This window comes from Anas acuta, chromosome W, assembly GCF_963932015.1.
Source record: "Anas acuta chromosome W, bAnaAcu1.1, whole genome shotgun sequence".
NCBI classification, from domain to species: domain Eukaryota; kingdom Metazoa; phylum Chordata; class Aves; order Anseriformes; family Anatidae; genus Anas; species Anas acuta.
Genome location: NC_089016.1, coordinates 2853608 through 2880708, shown reverse-complemented (window position 1 = coordinate 2880708; position 27101 = coordinate 2853608). Strand labels below are relative to the sequence as shown.

The 27101-nt window shown below is 47.1% G+C and overlaps 1 protein-coding gene and 2 long non-coding RNA genes across 3 annotated transcripts in view; 1 reads left to right on the top strand and 2 right to left on the bottom strand.

Annotated features, from left to right (window-relative positions):
- LOC137847150 (uncharacterized) overlaps positions 1 to 24164 on the top strand; it is a 111897-nt gene extending 87733 nt beyond the window's left edge. Inside the window, exon 2 of the long non-coding RNA XR_011090815.1 lies at positions 23738 to 24164. This is a non-coding gene — a long non-coding RNA (uncharacterized lncRNA). The remainder of the gene's footprint in view (positions 1 to 23737) is intronic.
- Positions 1 to 27101, bottom strand: part of LOC137847138 (uncharacterized) — a 120312-nt gene that overhangs the window by 4682 nt on the left and 88529 nt on the right. The window lies entirely within an intron of this gene.
- On the bottom strand, positions 1403 to 2356 carry LOC137847355 (olfactory receptor 14A16-like). The gene has a single exon (XM_068665637.1). It carries the CDS (start codon positions 2354 to 2356, stop codon positions 1403 to 1405), a length of 954 nt encoding a protein of 317 aa, XP_068521738.1.

Below are 27101 nucleotides of genomic sequence, written 5' to 3'. Positions count from 1 at the left end.
CCAGACAAGCACCAGCAGACCCATGAGCCGGCAATGGCAAGACACTGCTGCTGCTTTGGGGCTGCTAGCAGAAGAAAACCCTGGGAAAATTGCTTAGATCTTTTTTTTTGGCTCTTCCCTCCATGGATGAGATAAAACAAGGAGGGTTTTGGTAGGGGGTGAGCTATTCCACACTTGTGCTTAGGTGGGAGATTAGAAATAAGCCCAGGTGTTTGCACCAAACCCAACACACACACACATCCCAGAGCAACAGGGACCACACTATCACGGCCCAGCTCTGCACACCCATGCATTTCCTGACAGGACACATTGGGTGACACACACGCTGGTGATTCCAGGACCAGGGGGACTCCTCACAGATATTCCAGCTTGGCTCAGGGCATGTGCTAACCCTACTCTGAGCTGGAAAGATCCCCAAAGTGCAGTATTTCCAGCCTGTGGAGTTCAAGTAATAGTCAAACAAGCTTTGAGAATGTGCCCCAACACACACCTGCACAGTCATGGGCCTCCTGCTGCCTCCTGAGAGCCTGAGGCACAGCTAACCTCAGCAGAGCATCCCCACCCATCTCCTCCTCGAGTCCTGTGACATGACCACATCCATGTCGCCTCACCTGCCTCCTCCAAGACCAAGAGATTGCTGTAGGACCTCCCATGACCTGCCCAGCTTCATGAGGCCAAACTGCTTCAGTTAGGTGACTAGACCACAGGAATGCAGGATTTGGGGCTTAGGTGTTCAGGTTAGGCTTTAGGGATTAGATCTTGCCTTCCAGGGTTAGTGGTTGGGCAGAGTATTAGAGGGAGGCCTGTGTTTACTGCGTTGGCTTCTAGTCTGTGTCTAGTGTAGAGACTATGTTATCTGTTGGGATTTTCGTCAGGGCTCTGTTGAGGAATCATGTTAAGGCTGGAATTCACTGATAGGGATGAAAGGCTGAGGAATAGGGTGAGAATTGAGCTAAGAGTGTACAGTAAGGCCTTATGGTTTTGGGACTTGGCTAACCCACGCCAGGTGAGATTTGGGGTTAGGAGTAAGAGTAGTGGATTCCTTGCAGAAAGAGGGATAGCATTTAGGTGTTAGGGTAGGGCTTACGGTTACTGCTTAGAAATATTGCCAGGGCTTGACATGGATGTTTTCCTACATGTTAGAAAAGTGTTAGAGAAGTGCCCCTGTCCTGTCCCTGCCCTGACACTGCTGCTGTGCGAGGACTATTTTTCCCCCACTTCTGTGCACAGCCAAGTGACCCTGCAGCTCCACAACATCCTGTGGAAGGATTTAGGGAGAGCAAGTCACTGAAGGCTCCTTTCATTAATTTAAATACACAGAGAGCTAGAATAATCACACATATCACACATGAAACATATATAGAAGTATCAAATGGGCCTGTAACCAGTTATATTATGTGTGTTATGCAAAAGATAGGCAGTTTATTGCTTCTGAAAAGCATGCAATCATCACTTTCCACACTGAATTCTTCAGCTGCTGGTTCCTCATGCTGTAGATGAGAGGGTTCAGTGCTGGAGGCACCAGCGAGTACAGAACTGCCAGCAAAAGATTGAGGGAGGAGGAGGACATGGAGGGGGGTCTCAAGTAGGCAAATGTACCAGTGCTAATGAACAGGGAGACCACGGCCAGGTGAGGGAGGCATGTGGAAAAGGCTTTGTGCTGGCCCTGCATCGAGGGAATACTCAGCACAGCCCTAAAAATCTGCACATAAGACACCACAAGGAAAACAAAACAACCAGATGCTAAACAGGCACTAATCAAAAGAAGTCCAACCTCTCTGAGGTAGGCATCTGAGCAGGAGAGCTTGAGGATCTGGGGAATTTCACAGAAGAACTGGTCCAGGGCATTGCCCTTGCAGAATGGTAGTGAAAATGTGTTGGAAGTGTGAAGGAGGGCATTGAGAAAGCCACTGCCCCAGACAGCTGCTACCATATTGAAACAAGTTCTGCTGTCCATTATTGTCCCATAGTGCAGGGGTTTGCAGATGGCAATGTAGCGGTCATAGGCCATAATGATTAGGAGATAGAACTCTGCTGTGACAAAGACAACAAACATAAAGAACTGCATAGCACAACCAAAGAAGGAAATGGCCTTGGTGTCCCAGAGGAAATTGGCCATGGCTTTAGGAACAGTGGTGGAGATGCAGCCCAGGTCAAGGAGGGAGAGATTGAAGAGGAAGAAGTACATGGGGGTGTGGAGGTGGTGGTCGCAGGCTATGGCAGTGAGGATGAGGCCGTTGCCCAGGAGGGCAGCCAGGTAGATGCCCAGGATGAGCCCGAAGTACAGGAGCTGCAGCTGGCGTGTGTCTGCGAATGGCAGGAGGAGGAACTCATTGGGGAAGGTCCTGTTGGACATTTGCGGCCTCTAGGCATGGTTGGCAGCCCGTGGAGGAAAAGACAGAGACAGTCAGGACAGGGTCTCAGAGCAGAATCCACTCTGTTTCTCACTGACCCATTACACACTCTCTTCCAATCTCTCCTGATCAGGATTGCACACTTCCAGCTCCCCAGCTAGCACTCTGCATCCCGGCTGCACAGCCTGCAGCAAGCCCCATATGAATGAACCCCCATGTCCTGTACAGCTGTGTCTGGTTAACCCTGCTCTGGAGTATGTCATTCATACAGTAGAGATAGCAGAGTCCTCTTGAAAAATCCCATAGGCTGTGGGATTTGCCAGAAAATCTGGAGATGGCATCAGGAGCAACAGCTGTGCTGCCCTGCAGCCACAGACTTACCCTGTTCAGGGACTGTGAAGATTTCTCCCGCAGTGAGCTCTCAGCATCCCCCCTCCACACTGCCTTTAACATCTCCCTCCCTTCTCTCAGCCGCCCTTGTCCCTTGTCCCCTGCAGACAGTGCCCCCAGCCCTGCTGCTGTGCTTTGCAGAGGAGCTGCTCCTGGGCAGAGCTGTCTCTCCGCAGTGCTGCCTGCTTGCCAGGAGCTCCCCTTGGGCCCAGGAGCCCGGCCCAGCTTAACAGCACAGGGAGCTCTTGACAAGTCCCTGGACTTCCAGAGGAATCAACTTTGAAACAGGCTGATGCAATCACTAATTTTTTTCTCTCAGCTGGGGATGATCACTTTTTTCCAGTAGTGTGTTTTCCCCTAATTCAAAGGAAGGGTTTGACGTGAGAGTACTCTTTTCTTGTCCCGTTATGAGATCAGACACCCACAAAGTGACAGGGAGTCTGCATCCCATCTCTTCCAAATGTTTGTTGATATTAAGTGGGAGAAACTTTTTGACATAAACTGAAATCCCTCTGTGTACATAAGCTACACAACCAATTGTTGTCCTGCAGGATCATTGTATGCTAGAATCCTTTGGGTCTGAATGGACCTTAAAGACCATCTAGTCTCAACCCCCCTGCCATGGGCAGGGCAACTTCTCCTAGGCCAGGTTGCTCAAGGTTCCGTCCACCCTGATCTTTGGTCAGTTTGGTTAGACTTTGGAACAGGTTGTTCAGGGACGTGGTGAAGTCACCTTTCCTGGGGATGTTTAAGGAAAGCTTCATGCCTGGGACACTGTTTAGAGCGTAATATCGATGCTTGGGTTACGGTTGATTTGGAGGTCTTTTCCAACCTTAATGGTTCTCTGATTCTATGAAATGTAGGCCTCCAGGATCTTAGAACCATAGAATGCTTTTGGTTGGACAGGACATTAAAGACCATCTAGTTCCAGCCCCCTTTCCATGAGCAGGGGCTAATCCCATGAGATCGGGTTTTTCAAGCTCTCATCCACCTTTATGTTGAACACTACCAGGGAGGGGGCACCTACAACTTCTCTGCGTAATCTCTTCCAGTATTTCACCACCCTTTTTGTGAATAATTTCTTCCTTAGATCTGATCTAAATCTACTCTCTTTTAATTTAAAACTTGTTGTCCTAGCACTATGCTCCCTGATAAAGAGTCTCTACAGCTCTCTCCTATTTTTCTTCATCTGTTCTGCTAAGGAGGGTGAGGGCAAGAGTGGCTGTGGGGAGCTTGGTTACCTTCTGGGGATAAACCACAACACATCCAGAGACACAAACATGACCAACAAACGGTAAAGGAAGCAGTGGAGGGAATCAAACATGGTCAGTCACACTGACTGGTGAGAGCATGGAGAGAGGGTTTCCCAACATTGTCAGTTGGGAAACCAAGGAAAAAGGGGAAATGCTGGTAAAAGGACATGTCCTGTGAGGACAGCCTGAGGATCCTTTGGCCATCTAGTCTGGAGAAAAGAAGGTTGAGGACGGACTCCATTGTTCTCAACAACTTCCTGAGGGGGGGGGGAAGTGTTGAAGTAGGGGATGATCTTTTCTCTCTTGTAACTGATCACATAACATGTGGGAATGGCACATAGATGCACCAGGGGACGTTCAGATGGGGCATTAGGAAAAATTTCTGTACTGTGAGGGTGGTCAAACACTGGAACAGGCTTCCTAGAGACCTGGTTGATGTCCCATGTCTGTCAGTGCTCAAGAGGCATTTGGACAATACCCTCATACATAGTCTCTAATTTTTGTTTAACCCTTAAAAGGTCAGGAAGTTGGACTAGATGACCTTTGAAGGTCCCTTCCAACTGAACTATTCTGTTCTAATCACTACAGACTTGGCTAAGCCCCATTTGTGTATTGGAAGGCCACAATAATGTCTACTGGAGTCTTCTCGAGGCTAAGCAATCCCAGCTTTCTCAGGCTGTCTTCACTGGAGGTGTCCTTCTTGTGCATGGTATACTTTTGTTAGCGGTGTAGTGGGCTGCAGGGAGTGCTTCAGTTAGTTGTCCTTGCAGTGTCAAAGAATCACAAAATGGCTTAGGTTGAATGGAACCTAAAAGATTTTACTGTTCCAAGGTGTGTGCCTTAAGCAGGCATGCCACCTCAGGTTGCCCAGGGCCTTCTCCAGTCTGGCCTTGAACACCTCTAAGGATGGGGGATCCACAATTTCTCTGTGCAACCTCTTCCAGTGACTCACTATCTATGCAGCCAAGAATTTCCTCCTAACATCTAGTCTAAATCTATCCTCAGTTACTTGAAGACCATTCCCTCTTGCCCTGTCATTATCAACTCAAGTAAAGAGTCCATCTCCGTCCTTTTTTCAAGACCCCTTTCAAGTACTGAAAGGACACAATGAGGTCTCCTCAGAGTCTTCTCTTCTCCAGGATGAACTTCCCCAGCTCTCTCAGCCTTTTTTCATAGGAGAGGAGCTCCAGCCCTCTGATCATCTTTGTGGCCCTCCTCTAAACTTGCTCTAACAGGTCAACATCTTTCTTGTACTGGGGTCCCCAAACCTGAACGCAGTACTCCAGGTGGGACCTCACGAGGGCAGAGTAGAAGGGGACAATCACCTTACTTGGTCTGCTGGCCATTCCTCTTTTGATGCAGCCCAAGATGCAAACTTCACAATGTTTTGCACACTCCCAACCTACATGTCATTGGGGGCAGGATGAGAAACAGAAACCCTTGATGCTGTGCAGACATGGTTCATCGATATGTGAATACCTAATATCTAACAGAAATCTCCCTTTTTTACTTGAAAGCCTTTGCCCCTTGTCCTATCACTACATTCCCTGGTAATGAGTCCTTCCCCAGGTTTCCTCTAGGCTCCCTTTATGTACAGGAAGGTTGTTGTAAGGTCTCCCCAGAGCCTTCTCTTTTCCAGTAAATAATAATGATAATCATCATCATCATCATCATCATCATCATCACCATAATTCTCCCAGTCTCCTCTCTTAACAGAAGTGCTCTAGATCATTTTTGTGGTCCTCCTCTGCACCTGCTCTAAGTCCATGTGTGTACTAAGCTGAGCTGAGACATGAAAAAAAAAAAAAAGATAGGAATTTATTTAGCTATTTAAGCAACACTAGCAAAATCTGTTTTTGTCTTTTATTGGTGGTGTGAAGAACATTAGGAAGTATGGCATCTGCCTTCATATTGACCGGTTACACATGATGAAGCACTGCAAATAGCTAAACATCTGCCTGTCAATGGCAAATGGTGAATAATAAGTTCTGGTTTTTGTTTGTTTGTTGGTTGGTTCTTTTGTTGTTGTTGCTTGTGTGCACATCTAGCTATTAAACTGTCTTTATTCCAGCCCCCCTTTTTTTTTTTTTTTTTTTTTTTTTTTCACTTTTAGTCTTCGGTTCTTTTCAAAACATCCCACTAGGTAGGAGGAATGAGCCCGTAGACCTGTGGTGCTTAGCTGCCTACCAGGTTTAATCCACCACACAACTTTACTGAAGTCAAAGTGTATCGATATCCACTGCTCTGCCCTCTTCTGCCAGGCCAGTAATTTCATCGGGGCATTTCATGTCCCAGTTGGTCAAGAGTGACTTCCCCTACATGAAGACATCCCAACTGCTCATGATGATATTATTGTTGCTCCTGTGCCTGGAATAGGTTTCCAGGATGAGCTGCTCCATCACCTTTTCTGGGATGGAGTGGAGCCTAAGCAGCCTGCACTTCCCTGAGCCCTCCTCCTTGCCATTCTTGCAGCAAGGATGGACATTTGCTTTCCTCCAGTCTTGGGGCACTTCTGCTAGTCACCAGGATAGATCCAAGATGACCAAGAGTGGCCTTGCAAGGACATCAGCCAACTCCTTCCACTCTCATGGGTGAATCCCATCAGGTCCAATAGAATCATAGAACCTTAGAATGGTTTGGCTTGGAAGGGACCTTATAAATCATCCAATTACAACCCTCCTGCCATGGGTAGGGACACCTTCCACTAGATCTGGTTGCTCAAAGCCCCATCCAGCCTGGTCTTGACCAATTCCAGCGATGAGGCATCCACAACTTCTCTGGGTAATCTGTTCCAGTGTTCCTCTCTCCTCAGAGCAAAACATTTCCTCCTTAAATCTAATCGAATCCTACCGTTTTTTAGGTTAAAACCATTACTCCTTGTCCTATCACTATACCTCCCAAAAGGAGTCCCTTCCCAGCTTTTTTGTAGGCTTCCTTTAGGTATTGGAGGGCTGCTATACAGTCGCCCTGGAGCCCTCTCTCCTCCAGGCTGAACAACCCCAACTTCCTCGCAGCTCTCCTCTCCAATAGGAGAGGTTCTTCAGACCCTTAATCATCTTTGTGTCCCTCCTCTGCACTCATTCTAATACTTCCATGTCCTTCTTGTGCTGGGGACCCCAGAGATGAATGCAGGACCCCAAGTCAGTTCTCACAAAAGCAGAGCAGAGGGGGAGAATCACCTTCCTTTGCCTGCTGGCCATGCTTCCTTTGATGTAGCCCAGGATAATGTTGTTTTTCTGTGCTGCAGGCACACATTGCTGGCTCATGTTGAGCTTCTCATCCACCAGCACCCCCATGTCCTCCTCCTCAGGGCTACTTTCGATCCATTCTCTACCCAGCCTGTAAATATGTTTGGGTTGCCCCAGTCCAGATTCAGAACCTTGCACTTGGCCTGGCTGAACTTCATGAGGTTCACGCAGGTCCACCTCTCAAGTCTGTCAAAGTCCTTCTGGATGGCTTCCCTACCCTCCAGCATGTTGACTTCTCCACATAGCTTGCTGTCATGAACAAACTTGCTGAAGGTGCATTTGATCCCACTGTCCATGTCACCAACAAAGATGTTTAACAGTGCCGGTCCAATACTGACCTGTGAGGAACACCACTCGTTACTGATCTCCACTTGGACATTGAGCCATTGACTGCAACTCTTTGAATGCAACCATCCAGCCAATGCCTTACCCACTGAGTGGTCCACTGGTCAAATCATTGTCCAATTTAGACACAAGGATATCATGGGGGACAGCATCAAATGATTTCCACAGTTCCAGGTAGATGATGTTAGTCCTTCCTCTATTCGCCAGTTCTGTAACCCTTTTGTAGAAGTCCAGCTGATTTGTCAGATATCACCAGATTTGTCAGGCAGTCCATAGACTTGTATATATCCCATTTTGTCAAGTATGCCCTGACCTGATCCACTCCCTCCAAGTTCCCATGCCCCAGACCTTCCTCCGTTCTCTGTGACCTGGGATTCCTGAAAGTAAGTCTTGCCAGTAATGACTGAGGTGAAGAAGGAATTCATTACCTCAACTTTTTCCCTGTCTCATTTCAACTGGTATTGGGCCTCATTCAGTGGTGGGTCCACATTTTCTGGAGTCTTCCTTTTGCCACCTATATACTTTCAGAAGACCTTCTTACTGCCTTTGAAATCCTTGCCCAAGTTCAATTACAGGTAGGCTATAGCTTTCCTAAACTCACAGGATTCTTCCATGCAGATAGGTGAGGAGGCCAAAGACGGCTCTCCCGATGGCCAAGATTTTGAGCTTGCTATTTGTGAGCTATACTACCCTCCCCACTGAATCAGCTCCACCATCTCATGGTTGCTGAAGGAAACCATGGTGCAATTAGACAAATATGACCTAACTGCTCTCATGGAAACGTGGTGGGACGGTTCACACAACTGGGAGCACTGAGTGTTACAAGCTATTCAGAAGAGATAGACAGGGAAGAAGGGGAGGGAGTGTTGCCCTGTATGTTAGGGAAAGGATTGATTGCAAAGAGATGCCTCTGAGAAACAGCCATGGACAGGTTGAGAGCTTGTAGGCAAAAGTTAAAGACCGCACCAATAAAGGACACCTTGTGATTGGGGTCTTCTCCAGGTTGCCTGATCAAGAAGAGCTTGTTGATGAGGCTTTCATGCTTCAACTACAAGAATTGTCATGCTTGCATGCTCTCATCCTGATGGGGGAATTCAACTACTCGGTTGTCTGATGGAAAAGCTACAAAACATGCTGTAAGCAAATCAGGAGACACAGAGAGCATTGAGGATAAGTTCCCAGTCCAGGTATACAGAGCAACTAGAGAAGTGTTACTGGCACTGGTGCTCACTAGTGCTGACAAACTCATTAAAGAGGTTAAGATTGGAGGCAGTCTGGGCTGCAGTGACAATGTCCTCGTTGAGTTTGTGATCTCAAGGAATGTGGGCCTGGTGAAGAACAAAGTCAGGACCCTGAACTTCTGAAGAGCCAACCTCAAGCTACTTAAAGACCTTGTGGACGAGATCCCCTGGAATACTGTCCTTAGGGACAAAGAAGCTGAACAGAGCTGGCAACTCTTTAAGAATGTTCTCCTTAGAGCATAGAAATTATCCATCCTCCTGCATAAGAAAGTGGGCAGGGAGGGAAGACAACTGGGGCAGCTCAGCAAGGACCTGATGGTCAAACTGAGGCACAAGAAGGAAATGCACAGGCAGTGGAAATGGAATCATGTGGCCAGGGAAGAGTACAGGGATGCAGTCCGGATATACAGGGATGGGATCAGGACAGCCAAGGCACAGATAGAACTGAGCTTGGCAAGGGATGCAAAGAATGACAGGAAGGGATTCTAGAAGTACATTGGCCAGAAAAGAAAGGCGAAGGAGAGTGTGTCCCTTCTGACGGATGAGATGGGTGAACTGGTAATAGCAGATATGAAGAAGGTTAATGTACTCAACAATATCTTTGCCTTGGTCTTCACTGCCAGTCAGGCTTCCCAAGTCTTTCTTTTCCTTGAACCTGTAAATGGAGGCTGAGGGAGTCAAGTCTCACCCACTGTAAGTGAAGAGCAGGTTTGAGATCACCTGATGAAAGTAAAGACATATAAGTCTATGGGGCCTAATGACTTGCATCCAAGGGTCCTGAAGGAACTGGCTGATGCAGTTGCCAAGATTCTTTCCATCATATTTAAAAAGGTCTGGCAGTCAGGTGACTGGGAAAAGGGAAACATCATTCCCATTTTTAAAAAGGGTAGAAAAAAGACACGGGGAACTACAGACTGATGAACCCCACCTCTGTGCCTGACAATATCTTGGGAAACATCCTCCTGGAAGCAATATCAAGGCAAGTGCAAGAAAAAGAGAAACAAAGACGTGATCCGAGACAGCCAGAATGGCTTCAGTAAAGGCAAATCATGCCTGACCAATCTGCTGGTTTTCTACAATGAACTGGCTGCATCAGTTGACAAAAGAAGACTGACCGATGCCATCTACATGGACTTCTGTAAGGCATTTGACATGGTCCCACATGACATCCTAGTCTCCAAATTGGAGAATCCATCCTGGTCCAAATGTCTGGACCAGAAACTTACCCTCAACATGCTCTAGGAGTCCCTTGAATTGCTTGAGGGTTGAACCACTCAGTGGGTAAGGAATTGGCTTGAAGGTCACACCAAGAGAGTGGTGGTCAATGGCTCCATCTCCAAGTTGGAAGCAAGTGAAGAGAGGTTTACCTCAGGGGTCTCTCCAGGGACTGGGACTATTGAAAATCTTTATCAATGAAATGGACAGTGGGATTGATGTCATCAGCAAGTTTGCAGATGACATCAAGCTGAGAGTGCAGTTGATTGAACAGAAGGAAGAGAAGCCACTCAAAGGGACCTGGACAACCTTGAGAAGTGGGCCCAATGTTAACATAACGATGTTCAACAAGTCCAAATGCAAGATTCTGCACCTGGACCAGGGCAACCTCAGCCATGAGTACAGACTGGGAGAAGAAATCATTGAGAGCAGCTCTGCAGAGAAAGGTCACTCATGGAAAAAATACTTTATCAGATATGAGGTACGATAGTGCTGGAAAAGAGTTTCCTTCCTCAGTGGAGGGAAAAAATATTAGTGAATGTTTCAGTCTGTTTCAGGCTGGATTCCCCTGGAGCCCTGGGGACTTTTCAAGAGCTCCCTGTGCTGCTGAGCTGGGCCAGGCTCCTGGGCCCAAGGGGAGCTCCTGGCAAGCGGGCAGCACTGCAGAGAGACAGCTCTGCCCAGGAGCAGCTCCTCTGCACAGCGCAGCAGGGCTGGGGGCACTGCCTGCAGAGGACAAGGGTGTCTGAGAAGGGAGGGAGATGTTAAAGGCAGTGTGGAGGGGGGATGCTGAGAGCTCACTGCAGGAGAAATCTTCAGAGCCCTGAACAGGGTAAGTCTGTGGCTGCAGGGCAGCACAGCTGTTGTTCCTGGTGCCATCTCCAGATTTGCAGGCAAATCCTACAGCCTGTGGAGCTTTCAGGAGGACTCTCAGAGCTTCTTTGAATTAGATGAGAATAATAAGGTCCAAAGCAGGCATTCCCTGCCACAGCTGTCAGAGGGACAGGACATGAGGGTTCCTTCTTGAAGGGCTGGCTGCAGGCTGTGCAGCCGGGGTGCAGGCAGGAGTGGCCAGGACTGTGGTGCAGAGCAGGGTCCCTGCTGTGCCCCAGGGGCTGTGCGTTGAGGCAGGGCCTCTGCTGCCTGTCAGGCTCAGCACTCAGCCTGCCAAGGGTGCTGTGAGGAGAAGCTGTGGGTGGAAGGAGCCCCCCGGCAGGACGGGATCCTGCTGCTGGCTGGAGGCTGCTGCCTGGGGCAGCCTGCTCATGGCACCACAGCACTCCCAGGGCACTTCAGAGTAGACTCCATGAGAGAAAAATCAGAGCAAGGTATTCTTAAAGAGAAGCATTGTGTGCTTTGATATTTCTCCTCTTGCTTTGCTGGGTGGCCTTGGGAAATGGGAATTTATTTCTACATTACTATGAAGGCACTGAGACCCCAGTTCTTGTTACCTCTTTTTACAATAGAAAAACTCCCAGAAAACACAGGCAGTTGTCCCTGAAAATCGTCCTGGGACAGCAGGTGTCTGCAGGCAGAGCTGAGGACACAGTGGGTGGGACGGGGTCTGTGAGCAATGGCAGGGAGGAGATGTGGGGACAGGGAAGGAGATGCCAGCAGGGACAGCTCCAGGTAGCAGAGACCTGGGCAGGGAGCGAGAGGAAGCTGCTGCCTGAAACACCAAGGGAGGTGATTTTCAGGCACTCCCTGCCAGGCCTGCAATGCAGGCACCTTCTCTGCAGCAACCCCCTGCTCTCCTCTGCCACCCAGCACAGCCTCTGCCCTCAGGGGCTTTAAGACATGAGCCACCTCCTCTTCAACTGGACATCCAGAAGAAGAGAGGAGCCTGTGTCTTGCAAGGTGATACACCACGATGAGGCTAAGAGTAGCTGCCCTGCAGTGTCACTTCCATAGCTGAAATGCAAGCTCAGAGAATGGTGATTTCTGTGAAAGAACCAGGGGAGTTTGTTCAGAGAAGTTTCGGTAACTCGTCTCAGTTTTTTTTTGTTTGTTTGTTTTGTTTTGTTTTTGTTTTGTTTTGCTTTTTTTGTGTGTGTGTGTGTGTGTGCGTTTTTTTTTGTTGTTGTTGTTTTTTTGTCCCACAGACAGCAAATGTCCAACAGCACCGTCCCCACCGACTTCCTCCTCCTGCCATTCGCAGACACACGCGAGCTGCAGCTCCTGCACTTCGGGCTCTTCCTGGGCATCTACCTGGCTGCCCTCCTGTGCAACGGCCTCCTCCTCACAGCTGTAACCTGCAACCACTGCCTCCACACCCCCATGTACTTCTTCCTCCTCAATCTCTCCCTCCTTGACCTGGGCTGCATCTCCACCACTGTTCCCAAAGCCATGGCCAACTATCTCTGGGACACCTGGATCATTTCCTATGCAGGTTGTTCCACCCAGGTCTTTTTCTTCGTTGCCTTTGTCACAGCAGAGTTTTCTCTTCTCATCATCATGGCCTATGACCGCTACATTTCTATCTGTAAACCCCTGCACTACAGGACAATAATGGACAGCAGAACTTGTGTCAACATGGTTGCAGCTGTCTGGGGCAGTGGCTTTCTCAATGCTGTGCTGCACACTGCCAATACCTTTTCCCTTTCATTCTGCCAAGGCAATGCCCTGGACCAGTTCTTCTGTGAAATTCCCCAGATCCTCAAGCTCTCCTGCTCAGACACCTACCTAAGAGAAGTTCAGCTTCTTGTGGTATGTGCCTGTTTATTTTTTGTGTGTTTTGTTTTCCTTGTGCTGTCCTATGTGCAGATCTTCAGAGCAGTGCTGAGGATCCCCTCGGAGCAGGGCAGGCACAAAGCCTTTTCCATGTGCCTCCCTCACCTGGCCGTCGTCTCCCTGTTTCTTATTACTGTCACATTTGCCTACCTGAAGCCTCCCTCCATCTTTTCCTCATCCCTAAATCTTTTGTTGGCAGTTCTGTACTCAGTGGTGCCTCCAGCAGTGAACCCCCTCATCTACAGCATGAGGAGCCAGGAACTGAAGGATGCAGTTTGGAAAATGATGATGTGGATTTTTTTCAGTACTCATAAAGACCCCTTCACTCTTCAGTAATGAATCCCAGTACATCCCCTTCCAGGACTGTGTTTTGGTTTTTCTTATTCTTATTCTTCTTATTGTTATCATCATCGTCATCATCATCACTATGCGTTCTTGCGCGCCTTGCATTCGTACATGTGTTTGCATTTCTCCCATCCCGCCTTCCACTCCACCCCCCGCTATAAATGAATGAACCTATTCTGTCTCATATGGAGGCTGTATAAATGTGCATCTAACACTGTGAGTCAGTGAAGACTCTCTCATGACATCTCTGTAATAAAACAGAATTACCCCAGTGCAATGCCTGAAGTCTGGGCTTTCCTTCCCAAAGCACTGCCAAGAATAGGCCCAAATGATTGTTCCCCACAAGGATCTGTTCCTGTTTCAGTTCTGGAGATAATGGCTCATTTTTGCATTGTGACCTGTCAGAGACCAAGGGCTAGATTTAACACTCGTCCATGGGTCTCTACTGACAGCAGAGGCAGCGAATGATCACTGCATTACATAGCCAGGGCCGTTCCCACATGTGACCCGTAGGTGATGAACTTGAGGAGGGGAATCTGGAGCTACCTGCAGAGACCAAAGTACCTCCAGGGACAGCAGAGCCTGTGACTGCAGCCCTTCAGAAAGTGAGAGATCTCCCACTGTGAGCTCAGCCACAGGGATAGAACTAAAGCCAGGTATTCACTGGGAACCTGTGACTCTGCTGTCTCAGAGAAGAGAGTGAGCACCCAGCAGGCAGAGAGGAGGGAAGCTGGTCAGTGATTCATTTCCCCCTTCACAGAGTACCTCTGCCTGGTCCAGCCCAGTGATCCGGACCTTGCTGAATCTGCTTCCCATCCTGACCAGCATGGCCATACAGATTCATCCCACAGCACCACAGCCCATTTGCTCTGCACAGCAGCACCAACAGCTTGGCAAACACTTGTGGGGAGCATGGGAATGGCCATTCCCCACTGCCCAAAGGGAGATGATCTTTGAAATTTGACCATCTCCATAGTTCTGCTGACATCAGTGTCTATACTGGGGAAACAGCCATCAAGACAGCAGATCAGCACTGGATCATGGGCACACAGATTTTCAAAACCCAGTTGCAGAAAGCACGGACTAACCTGACCTACCTGTAGAGCTATCACTACTCAGAGAAAATGATGGTAATGGACACCTCCAGAGGTCCCTTCTGACTCAGGAAGAAGGTGTTAGACTCTACTGTCAGAATGGGTGACAATCCTGTGTTTTAATCATCAACCAATGTAACAGAATGATTCCAAGAGAATCTGCAATGATAGAAACAGTGACTTAGTTAAAGGTTTGAGAATGGCAAGGTTCTTTAGGTCACTAACAGAAAGGTCACTTTCTATGGCAAAGTGACGTGCTTAGCAAATTAGGGAAAGGCTGTGGATGTGGTCTACCTTGATTTCAATAAGGCTTTTGACACTATTTCCAACAGCATTCTCATGAAGAATCTGTCTACTCATGACTTGGACTGGTGTATGCTTCGCTGGGTTAAAAACTGGCTGGATAGCCAGGCCCAAGGAGTCATGGTGAATGGAGTTAAATCCAGCTGGAGGCCAGTCACTAGTGGAGTCCCCCAGGGCTGAGTATTACTGCCAGTTCTCTTCAGTATCTTCATTGAAGATGTGGATGAGGGGACCAAGTGCACCCTCAGTAAGTTTGAAGGTGACACCAAGTTAGGTGCATGTCCTGATCTGCTTGAGGGTAGGAAGGCTCTGCAGAAGGATCTGGATAGGCTGGACTGATGGGCTGAGGCCAGCTGCATGAAGTTCAACAAGGCCAAGTGCCAGGTCCTTCACCTGTGGCATAACAACCCCAAGCAGTGCTACAGGCTGAAAGATGAGTGGTTGGAAAGCTGCCTGGCAGAGAAGGACCTGGGAGTATTGGTGGATAGTCAGCTGAATATGAGCCAGCAGTGTGCTCAGGTGGCCAAGAAAGCCATCATCATCCTGGCTTGTATCAGAAGCAGTGTGGCCAGCAGGGCTAGGGAAATGATTGTCCCCCTGTACTCGGCTCTGGTGAGGCCACACCTCGAGTACTGTGTTCAGTTTTGGGCCCCTCACTACAGGAAGGACATCAAGGAGCTTGAGCGAGTCCAGAGAAGGGCAATGAAGCTGGTGAGGGGTCTGGAGAACAAGTCTTATGAGCAGCAGCTGAGGGAGCTGGGCTTGTTCAGCCTGGAGAAAAGGAGGTTCAGGGGCAACCTTATCTCTCTCTATAGGTACCTTAAAGGAGGCTGTAGCAAGGTGGGGGTTGGTCTATTCTCCCACGTGCCTGGTGACAGGACGAGGGGGAATGGGCTAAAGTTGTGCCAGAGGAGGTTTAGCTTGGATATTAGGACAAACTTCTTTACTGAATGGGTTGTTAGACATTGGATGTATCAATGTTAGGCATCAAGGTACTGGAGGTGTTTATAAGCTTCCCCTTGTTCCAGAGCAGTCTGGATCAGTCCATGGCAAATGGCAGAGCTATGTATCCACCCCTGGGGCAGTGATTCCAGTTGTATTGGACACCCCTGATGTGAAAGTGAACTGTGGTCTTCACACTGCTGTCAAAGGGCCAGATAAAGATGCATTAGTGGTATCCATTGTGGCATACCACTTGGCTGCCTTTGACTCCAGTTCTTATTGCAGTTCTGGCATGTCCAGCATGGCAGCACTCAGTGGCGGAGAGACTTCATTCAGGCCACAGTAGTCTACCATTAGTCTCTGTGATAAACTAGTGAGGGTTTGTTCATTGTCTTTGAAGAATTTGGAGAATCTGTTGGGGAGAGAAGGTTGTAAAATTTAATGGCCTTGATAAGGGAGGAAGCAGGAGGGGTTGTTGGGTGAACATCCTTGAGCTAAGCCAGACTCTGTGAAATTCCTTACCACAAGACATCCTTTTTGCTGCTTCACTACTCCCACCTGAACACGAAGCAGAGCAATAACGACCCCCTCTCTCAACAATAGACTGCGCAGCTTCAGCCAGTTCAACAAGTCCTGATAAGCCGGAATTCGACTGCTATAAAACAGCAACCCTGGAAAGGGAAGTTGCGTGCTGTTGCGGAGCGGAGACTCCCCAGCTGCCCAGCGCTGTTTTGCTTGTGTCTGCTTACTTGATTAATAAAATAATTTCAATAGACCAGTAAATTGTGTGGTCTAATTTATAACAATTTGGTGCCATGACTCGGATAAAGGCATCAGACTGAGGCGCATTTCAGGGGAGGCGTCCCGCCGAGTTCGGCGGCCTCTGAGAACGCAGGCCTCACTCGGGACCTTTTACCGACGAACCCTAAATTGGATACAAGCAAATAAAACCGGTAAACCTCAGGCAACCTTTGTGCACGAAGACCGAACGAAGACTCAGAGGAGGAGTGAGTAAAAAACGATAGGTCAGTGTGCCGTTCGGTTGGGGTTGGGTTTCCCAGAGTGTGACAACTGAGACGTCCAATTGCGGACGAAGTGAGAGCAGACCCCTCGGTAGTGCGGTTCCCACATCCCGCGAGGGACTGGGCCACGAAAAGGGGGAGTGTGTGTGTGTGTGTGTGAGGGCACTCTGGAAGATGGGCCAGAAAAACAGTAAGCTTTCTGGTTCCATGGGTGGGGGAAATAGTGGTAAGGATATGTCCTCCATTCCCCCCGATAGTCCTCTAGGAATAATGATTAAAAATTGGAATGATTCCCCTTCTAGGCGGGGAAAGAGTAAAATTAAAATGATTCATTATTGCGTGGAAGTGTGGGGCAATAAACCCATTAAAGGGGACAGTGTTTTCTGGCCCCCGTTTGGCTCCTTCGAAGACTGGATATGCCAGGCCCTAAATAATTATGTAAACTCGAAGGAACCTTACAGCTTAGAGGTAAGTGAATATGCGCACCTCTGGATAAACACAGACATGAGGACGCGCTTATATCCTTTAAAGGAAAAAGAGGGGCGCAAAAAGAGGAGAGAAGATCTGGAAACTCCGATAATACCTCCGCCCTATAGTCCTCCCCCTGAGCCCACGGCTCCCGCTCTGAATAGACATAGTGATTCGGGGTCAGACTCTGATCAGGAGCCGCGGGGACCCACAACTAGGAGCCAAGCTAGAAACCGAGAACTGGCCCTTCGACAGAGATTATACCCTTTGCGAGAAATAGCAATGGGAGGTCCTCAGCCAGGAATGGGATACATGGCAGTTCCCATTAATTCGGGAGATGTAAGAGATTTTAAAAAGGAAATGGGAAGTTTATTAGAAGACCCATTAGGGGTGGCAGAGTGAGTAGACCAATTCCTGGGACCAAATATATATATACGTGGGAAGAACTACAGTCAATCCTGGGAATACTTTTTACATCAGAAGAAAGAGGTATGGTCAGGAGAGCGGGAATGCGGATTTGGGATCAGCAACATCAACAAGGGCCGGCTGCTGATATTAAATGGCCAATTCAGCCGCCAAATTGGAATAATCAGGACCCAGTACACCGGGGTCATATGCAAGACTTAAGAACTATTATCATTCAGGGTATAAGAGAATCCGTCCCCAGGGGGCAGAATATAAATAAGGCCTTTAATGAACAACAGAAAAAAGATGAAACTCCAACAGAGTGGTTGGAAAGACTGCGAAAAAGTCTGCAGTTATATAGCGGTCTGGATCCAGGAACCCCTGTAGGGGAGGCTTTGCTTAAAACACAATTTGTGGCAAAATCCTGGATAGATATTAGGAAGAAGTTGGAAAAGATAGAGGATTGGCAGGACAGAGGACTAGATGAGTTGTTAAGGGAAGCTCAGAAAGTGTATGTGAGAAGGGAAGATGAAAGGGAGAGAAAACAGGTATGAATGATGGTAGCTGCAGTGCGAGAGGGATCAAGAGTAAAGAAACAAAGGTGGAAATCAGGAAGGGATAGAGAAGAGAGAAATAATGATCAGAGGAAAAGAGATGTGACCTGTTTTTACTGTAACAGAAAGGGTCACCTGAGAGCGACTTGTCGACAGAGAAAGGAGGATGAGAGAATGTTTAAAAATGAATAGGGGTGTCAGGGGCTCTATCTGCTGGGGACCCGAAGAAATAACGAGCCCTTGATAAGGTTAAGAGTGGGTCCTCAACGCGAGGAAATGGAGTTCCTCATTGATACAGGTGCTGAGAGATCTACAGTCCAGACCTTGCCGTCGGGTTGTCAGACCTCAGGGGATAAGGTACAAGTAATTGGTGCAAAGGGGGAACCTTTTGGGGTTCCTGTCATAAAAGATGTAGTTATTGAAATGGGTCCTAAGAAAGGCATCGGATACTTACTATTGGTACCCGAAGCCGAATACAACTTATTGGGCAGAGATTTGATAATAGAATTAGGCATTGGTTTAGAAATAGTTGAGGAAAAATTAACAATCAAATTATGCCCTCTTCGGGTAGAAGATGAGGAGAAAATAAATCCTGAAGTTTGGTACGCCCCGAACAGTGTAGGAAAATTAAACATTAAACCTTTTGAAATAACGATCAATGACCCGGAGACACCCATAAGAATTAAACAATATCCTTTGTCCGAGGAACTTTTGTCGACGGGGACTAAAGCCCGAAATTCAAAGATTATTACAGCAAGGCTTATTGGAGCCCTGCATGTCCCCTTTTAATACTTCCATTCTGCCGGTACGGAAAAAGGACGGCCAATATCGATTAGTACATGATCTTAGAGAAATCAATAAGAGAACTGTGGCCAGGTTCCCTGTAGTAGCGAACCCACATACTCTTTTAAGCCAGCTCCATCCCGAAGATAGATGGTATAGTGTGATAGATTTAAAAGATGCATTCTGGGCATGTCCCCTAGATGAAAATAGCCGGGACTATTTTGCTTTCGAGTGGGAAGACCCTGATACGCATAGGAAACAGCAATTGAGGTGGACGGTCCTGCCTCAGGGATTCACAGAATCCCCCAATTTGTTTGGACAAGCTCTGGAGAAAATTTTGCAGGACTATGACAAAGTGCCCGGAACTACAATGATACAGTATGTAGATGACTTATTGATAGCAGGAAGGGATGAACAGGTTGTAAGACAAGCAAGTATCCAATTGTTAAATTTTCTCAGTTTACAAGGATTAAAGGTTTCAAAGCCTAAATTACAGTTTGTAGAAGAGGAAGTGAAATATTTGGGTCATTTGTTGAATAAAGGAACTAAGAAATTAGATCCGGAAAGAGTCCGAGGGGTTTTAGAATTGAAACCCCCAACCACAAAGAGACAGGTCCGGCAATTATTGGGGCTAACCGGATACTGCAGACAATGGATAGAGGATTACAGTGGAAAGGTTAAATTCTTATACAATAAACTAAATAGGGATGGGCTCCTCAAATGGACAAAAGATGATGAGGAGCAGCTGCAGAAATTGAAAGAGGAACTTATAAATCCTCCAGTCCTCAGTTTCCCCAAATTAAAACCCATTTTCTTGTTTGTAAATAGCTCAGAAGGCACTGCCTATGGAGTGCTTGCACAGGAATGGGCAGGCAGCAAAAAACCTGTGGCATACTTATCGAAATTTTTAGACCCTGTTAGTAGGGGATGGCCTAGCTGCTTGCAAGCAATAGTAGCAGCTGCTTTACTAGTAGAAGAGGCTCAGAAGATAACTTTTGGAGGAGAAATTAATGTGATCTCCCCTCATAACATACGTGGGGTCCTACAACAAAAAGCTGAAAAATGGATTACAGATGCTAGGTTGTTAAAATATGAAGGAATCTTGATTTCTTCTCCAAAACTGACTTTAGAAACAACATCAGTGCAAAATCCGGCTCAGTTCCTTTACGGAAGCTCGGAGGAACCCTTAGCCCACGATTGTCTCAGACATATAGAAGAGCAGGTAAAATTGAGACCTGACTCGGAGGATGAAGAAATGGCTTTTGGAAAGCGAATATATGTGGATGGTTCCTCTCGAGTAGTGGAAGGGAAGAGGAGGTCGGGGTATGCACTGGTGGATGGAAATACTTTCAAGGTAATAGAATCTGGCCCTCTAAGTCCCAGCTGGTCGGCACAAGCTTGCGAGCTGTATGCTTTGCTACGAGCCTTAAGATTACTAGAAGGCAAGAGCGGTACAGTGTATACGGATTCAAAATATGCTTATGGGGTTGTGCACACATTTGGAAAAATATGGGAAGAGAGAGGCCTTATTAACTCCCAAGGGAAGGGATTAGTGCATCAGGGGTTAATTGTGGAGGTTTTGCAGGCTATCCGGAAACCAAAACAAATTGCAGTAGTGCATGTGAAGGGACATCAGCAGGGTCTGACTCCCCAGATCAGGGGGAATAATGTGGCTGACCAAGAGGCAAAAAGGGTGGCTCTTATGTGTATATACGAAATAACAAAAAGAGGGGATTGCCCCAGTTGTGGCAAAGACTTAAAAGAGATGCCCTGTTATGGTTGTTGGAAAAGATGGGGGGTAGATGGGGTGGAATGTAATTGTTCAGAGGAAGAGGAGCCGCCCTATAAGAACTGCTTCAAGTGTGGACCACAGAAAACCATAATTGGTGGGCGTTTTCCTCTCTTGTGTTTTACTACTAGTGAGAAGGAGAAGCTGACACAAATGGGAGTACAGGAAAATAAAGAAGGTCGGTGGGTTATACCCGATGGGAGGGAGGTGCTACCTAGATCATTGGCTATGAGGGTGCTACGGAGGTATCACGAACAAACACATTGGGGTACTCAGGCATTAGTAGATCAATTTGCAGCCAAATATATGTGTATGGGCATATACAATATAGCCAAAGAAATTGTGAATGGATGCATAACTTGCCGGAGGGTGAATGCCAAAAATATGAGGAAGAGGGTCTTAGGCGGGCGTGAACTGGCCCACAGACCCTTTGCGAAAATTCAATTGGATTTTACCGAACTTCCCAAAGTAGGAAGATACAAATATTTGCTAGTAATTGTTGATCATCTCACAAACTTTGTAGAAGCATTCCCTACGGCAAGGGCAACGGCTAATACAGTGATAAAGACATTACTTGAGAACATTATTCCTCGCTATGGGGTCATAGAGACTATAGATTCTGATAGGGGACCGCATTTTGTGTCAAAGATTTTAAAGGAAATAATGCAAAGCCTGGGAATTAAATGGGAATATCATACTCCTTGGCATCCTCAAAGCTCAGGAAAAGTAGAACGAATGAATGGGGAAATTAAAAAGCAGCTTACAAAATTAATGTTGGAAACTAAAACTTCCTGGATAAGGTGTTTGCCACTTGCCTTAATGAATATACGTACGAAGCCCCGAGCTGACATAGGGATATCACCTTTCGAAATGCTTTATGGTATGCCCTATGATATAGAGATTCCCTCTGATCACCCACAATTACAGGATATACAGCTGAATTCGTACTTAGTGCAACTGATGAACCGACGAAAAGAGCTACAGAAGAGGGGCTTAGTGGTACAGCGACCTCCCTTAGATATGGCAATACATAGTATAAAACCTGGAGACAAAGTTTTAATCAGAACTTGGAAGGATCATGCACTAACCCCTCATTGGGAAGGACCCTATGTTGTTTTACTCACTACAGAAACAGCTGTCCGGACCGCAGAAAAAGGGTGGACACATGCCAGCCGCATCAAAGGGCCTATCCGCGACGAGAAGTGGGAAATCGCACCGGGAAACGCAGAACTGAAACTTACCCTACGGCGAACTCGATAAGTACCTTGGATGTGGGTAAAAGGTTCCCCCTGAAGAGCATTACTGCTGCCGAGGAGAACTAACAACCTCGTGGTTGGCTGCAATCCAACTGATGAGCGAGGCAGAGTAGTGAAATGGTGGGGAGAGATATGGGCCTTGATCAGCCCCATAGGTACTTGTGGGTCCTCATAATAGCCTCATTCTGCATCGCAACTCAACATCATCCTCATCAGCCTTTCCAATGGAGTCTGATGAGATGGGGAGATACCGCCATAGTACAGCAAATTACTACGGCTGGTGCCCCTAACTTTAAGACTGACCTTTGTAATCTAACAATTGTGGGAAGGATTTGTAACAATCGATCAGACTTTTATATGTGTCCAGCCTCAAACCCGGGGAGGGGCCACTGCAACTACCCTAATGATTACTACTGTCCATACTGGGGATGTGAGACCATCGCCTCAGCATGGAATCCAGGGGCAGGCAGGGACAAGCATCTTGCCGTACAGTTTGGGCCTGAGAAATGCGATATCCGAGGTCGTCTGCCAAACTACCATGTAGGGGCTAAAACCTTAGTAAATGGAAAATGTAAATATCTATGGATAAATGTTACTAACCCAAGCGATCAGGGGTTGTTCACGGGAAGGACATGGGGAATAAGATATTACGAGAAGGGGGCTGATAGAGGGGGGTTCATATTTATAAAGAAAGAGTTACCAAAGACCCCCATGGTGATCGGACCTGATAAAACATTGCTCGAGAAAGAGCCAAGTATAGCTACACAGAGGCCTGTGGTTACACCTACTATAATGTGGTTCAGGGGTATAACTGAAACACCGATACACACTTTGCTTCCAGATGTAAAAAGGGAAAAGGTGAAAGACCCCGATAATAGCATGTGGGGAGTTATAAGTGCCAGCTTCCAAGTGCTGAATCAGACAAACCCAGAAATGACTGAGAGGTGCTGGTTGTGCGTGAGTATCAAGCCCCCGTATTATGAAGCTATCGGGGATATAGAAGAGTCTGAATATTCAAATGAATCAAATCCTTCTGAATGTAGCTGGGGTCAGGAAATAGGTATAACATTAACACAAGTGAAAGGGAAAGGAAAATGCGTGGGAACGATCCCAAAAGACAGGAAGGAATTGTGTAGTGATACCCAAGAAATAAACCAGGTACATCAGTGGTTAATCCCAGCTAATAATACCAGATGGGTGTGTTCATCGATCGGGGCAACACCGTGTTTATCTTTGAAATTGTTTAATGCATCTCATGATTTTTGTGTGCAAGTAGTAATCGTACCAAGGATTCTATACCACTCTGAAGAGTATATGTACACACACCACACTGTGACAGCATACCACTTGATAAAAAGGGAATCAGTTACAGCTATTACTATAGCTACTTTGATGACTCTTGGGGCTGCAGGAGCAGGGACTGGAATTGCTTCCCTAATAAACAAAGTCAGGAATTTACTTCTCTGCGTATTGCTGTAGATGAGGATCTGGCCCACATAGAGCAATCAATAACGGCTTTGGAAAAATCGGTTAGGTCATTGTCTGAAGTGGTACTCCAAAACCGCAGGGGATTGGATTTAATTTTCTTACAACAAAGAGGGCTGTGTGCAGCCCTACAAGAAGAATGTTGTGTATATGCAGATCATACTGGGGTGGTAAGAGATACCATGACCAAATTGCGGGAAGGATTAGAAAAACGAAAAAAGGAAAATGATGATCGTCAAAATTGGTATGAATCCTTGTTCAGTTACTCACCTTGGCTTACTACTTTGTTGTCTACTATCGCGGGACCTTTGATACTGCTTATAATTGTACTTACATTTGGACCATGTATATTCAGTCGAGTGGTAGCCATAGTAAAGAACCGATTAGAGGCAGCTCATCTCATGCTCATACGTACAAAATATGAACCACTCGAACAAGAAATGAAAGATGCTGGTGACTTTGCTCTCAGTAAACGAATGTTACAAAGGTTCAATGAACAAAATGGATTGTAAGAGAAAAAGGGGGGATTGTGATAAACTAGTGAGAGTTTGTTCATTGTCTTTGAAGAATTTGGAGAATCTGTTGGGGAGAGAAGGTTGTAAAATTTAATGGCCTTGATAAGGGAGGAAGCAGGAGGGGTTGTTGGGTGAACATCCTTGAGCTAAACCAGACTCTGTGAAATTCCTTACCACAAGACATCCTTTTTGCTGCTTCACTACTCCCACCTGAACACGAAGCAGAGCAATAACGACCCCCTCTCTCAACAATAGACTGCGCAGCTTCAGCCAGTTCAACAAGTCCTGATAAGCCGGAATTCAACTGCTATAAAACAGCAACCCTGGAAAGGGAAGTTGCGTGTTGTTGCGGAGCGGAGACTCCCCAGCCGCCCAGCGCTGTTTTGCTTGTGTCTGCTTACTTGTTTAATAAAATAATTTCAATAGACCAGTAAATTGTGTGGTCTAATTTATAACAGTCTCAACTCAGCATTATACTTTCATCCTGGCCATATGGGACTATTAAAGTGTGAGCGAGTCTTGCTGGTCACTCCTTGGATCTCTGGTTGACGATTTACTTTATGGATGGAATCAGGGAATCTCAATTAGTGCAATAATGCCTCAGGTGCACTATTGTGGTAGTGATGGGCACCAGTTGTTTGTCAGCCTTCATCAACCCCACAACAGAAGTGTCCTGTGAGAGACCAGGCAAGGTAGACTACTGTTTACTGTTCTGTCTCTAAGGCAGCTATGCCAAAACCCACTGGTACCCTTCTGAGTCTTTGAAGTTCCTTCTTCTGAGGCTGTCTATGCCAAGGATGCAGGGACCCTCCAGGCCAGTCCCAATGGGGTGCTTTTGCCACTCTTTCCCAGTTAGACTCACTTCAGCCTCCAATACAGTTAACAGAAATACAGATGGGTTCTGCCCCCTTATAGCTTGATGATATTAGGGTACACTGTGCACTGGTGTCCACTAGAGCCTTATGCTTCTGTGGGTTGCAGTTGCCAGGCCATTGAATCTACACAATCTAATATACCTAATTATCCCCTTCCTCTCCTTGGCTTAAGGCAGGGTTCCTCTAGCCTTGCTTATGGTATTCATTACTGTGTCTTAGAGACTGTTTGATGGAAACTGGAGCAGCAATTTTCTGAGAAGAACCTCTTTTTGTGTGTGTTTTTCCTTTCAACTCAACCCATGCTCCTAGTGTCAAGGTAGATTTTCCGTCCCATTTCCTCATGGCCTGTCCATGGTCAGATCGCAGGGAGGCATGTGGTGTGTACCCAATATATCCCCTCTCTTGAGCAGAGGGACAATTACTGCTGATAGATGAACTATTGTTTCATAGAGGTGGGAAGGAAGATATATTCTTTTTATGATGTTGGACCTCTCAGGAAAATTTCTCCATAGCATTCTCTTGGAGTTGGTGAGCCTCTTGAGAAAGTTTCTCAGACAATACAGAAGCCCATAGGAAAGAAGAGAGACTTTCTTCATACTGCTGGAGTTGACTAGCCAATTCATCCATCACAGGTTTCACCTGACTTTCACATCCATTGTTTTCTTTTGTCTAGAGGAGCAACTGATACTGGCTTAGGCTGCTTCTCTGGCCCAGACATGGGGGCATCACATTGGCTGGATTAGCTGCAGGGCCTGTCTCCGATGGAGTGTCACAGGAGCTGGTGTGGCTGCAGGGCCTGTTAGAGGTGTTGAGGTCTCTGATGGGCCAGTGGCAAGAGTCGTTGTGGCTGTAGGAATTCTAAACAATTGTTTGACCTTAAACAAAAGCTGAAACACATTCATGAGACATAAAAATAGGACCATGTTGGTTTGACCATCCCAAGGATATTCAAAGCTTTGTAGAGCTATTGTGAGTATCCTGAAGGAGAAGGGGGAAATGAAGGAGAAAGGGAGAGTTAACAAGTAGGGAAAAGTGTCCCCCTCTTGTCCTCTCCATGTCCCTGTCTACCAGTTCTGGGGGCTGAGTATCAGGAGAATAACTGGTGCTGCTGCTAAAGACTGAGGGAAAGAAAGCATTAAATACCTTAGCCTTTGCCTCATCTCTTGTCACTATGTTTATCCCACCTACAATAAAGGATGAAGATTTTCATTAATCTTCCTTTAAAGTATTTCTATAAAGAGTTTTGATTGTCTTTGACAGTAATAGGTCAGTAATTGAGCTCCTTCTGGGCATTGACACTTCTGATTTTGTCCCTGCACAGCATCATAACATTTTGGACACAGCTCTGGACAAAATGACAGCATGCATGACAAGAAAGCACAGAAAAGGTGGAATCTGGCAGCCTTCAATCCCTTACCCTTCTGAGACTGTGTTGCAATTCCATTCAGCTGGTTACTCCTGTATTATCCAAACTTGCCTGCAACTCCTGATACTGATCTCTTGTCAGAGATAGCACAATCACATGAAGGTTGAACCGTCTGCCTGCAGACATTAACAGCTGACAGAATGGAGTGTCAGTGTGGGGGAGCCTTGAGAAACTGCATGAATATGCCTACAGAAATCTCCTGACATTTACAAGGAGAAGAGTCTAGTCCTGCACCAGTGGAAGAGGAGCCCCACACATCAGGGCAGCCTGGGACCCTGCTGAGTGAGCAGTGCCCAGGAGGAAGAGGAGGGCCTGGGCACCACCATGGATGCCAACCAGGCCAGATTCCTACAGAGCTGCCTTACGAGGAGCATGACCACCAAGAAAATCTCAATTACCAGACTCATCTCAGATCTGGTGAGACACCGCATGGAAGAGGGTCTACAGCCAGCAGGGAAAGAAGTGGAGGTGTGAGAGTCCCAAGGACTGCATGGGGTGGAATGGAACAAGGGCTGTGGCAAGGCTGAAAGTCCAAAGAGCACCAAGTTCTTTGTATCCATGGCTATGGCTGTTGTCAGTGTCACTGAGGCCTATGAGGAGACAGCTTATCGGTAAAGTGCCAGGGCCTCATTGCCTCCTGACACCCAGCCATGAACCAGGCAGAGGTCATACCACTGTCATGCACTTGGCAATGCACATCCCCATCTCCTACTGTCCCAGGAAGAGCCCTGAGCAATGTCTTAAGGGAAAGGATCTCTCTTCCCAGAGGCCAGGGGTCAAGGCTCAGCTTTTGTGCTTGGTGAAACATATCCGGTTTTTTTCCAAAGATCAGTGTCAATTTCACATTGCCTTTGTCTCCTTGGCCCCACTGCCTCCAATGCTTGGTTCTAATGAGCTCCAAGGGAGGCTATGTCAGTGCTGGCCCTCGGGGGGAAACTCCAGAAAACTTGCATCTGACCTGGACTTCTTGAGAGTGTTCTTCACTTTCCACTCAGTGTCTGAGGTTCATGAGCTCATCACCAAAGCCACCAGAGGGGTGATTCCACTGCCTTGGGCTGGGCCT

Excerpts from the sequence above, each read along its gene's own strand:
- LOC137847355 (XM_068665637.1), bottom strand. The coding sequence starts at position 2,356 with ATGTCCAACAGGACCTTCCCCAATGAGTTCCTCCTCCTGCCATTCGCA.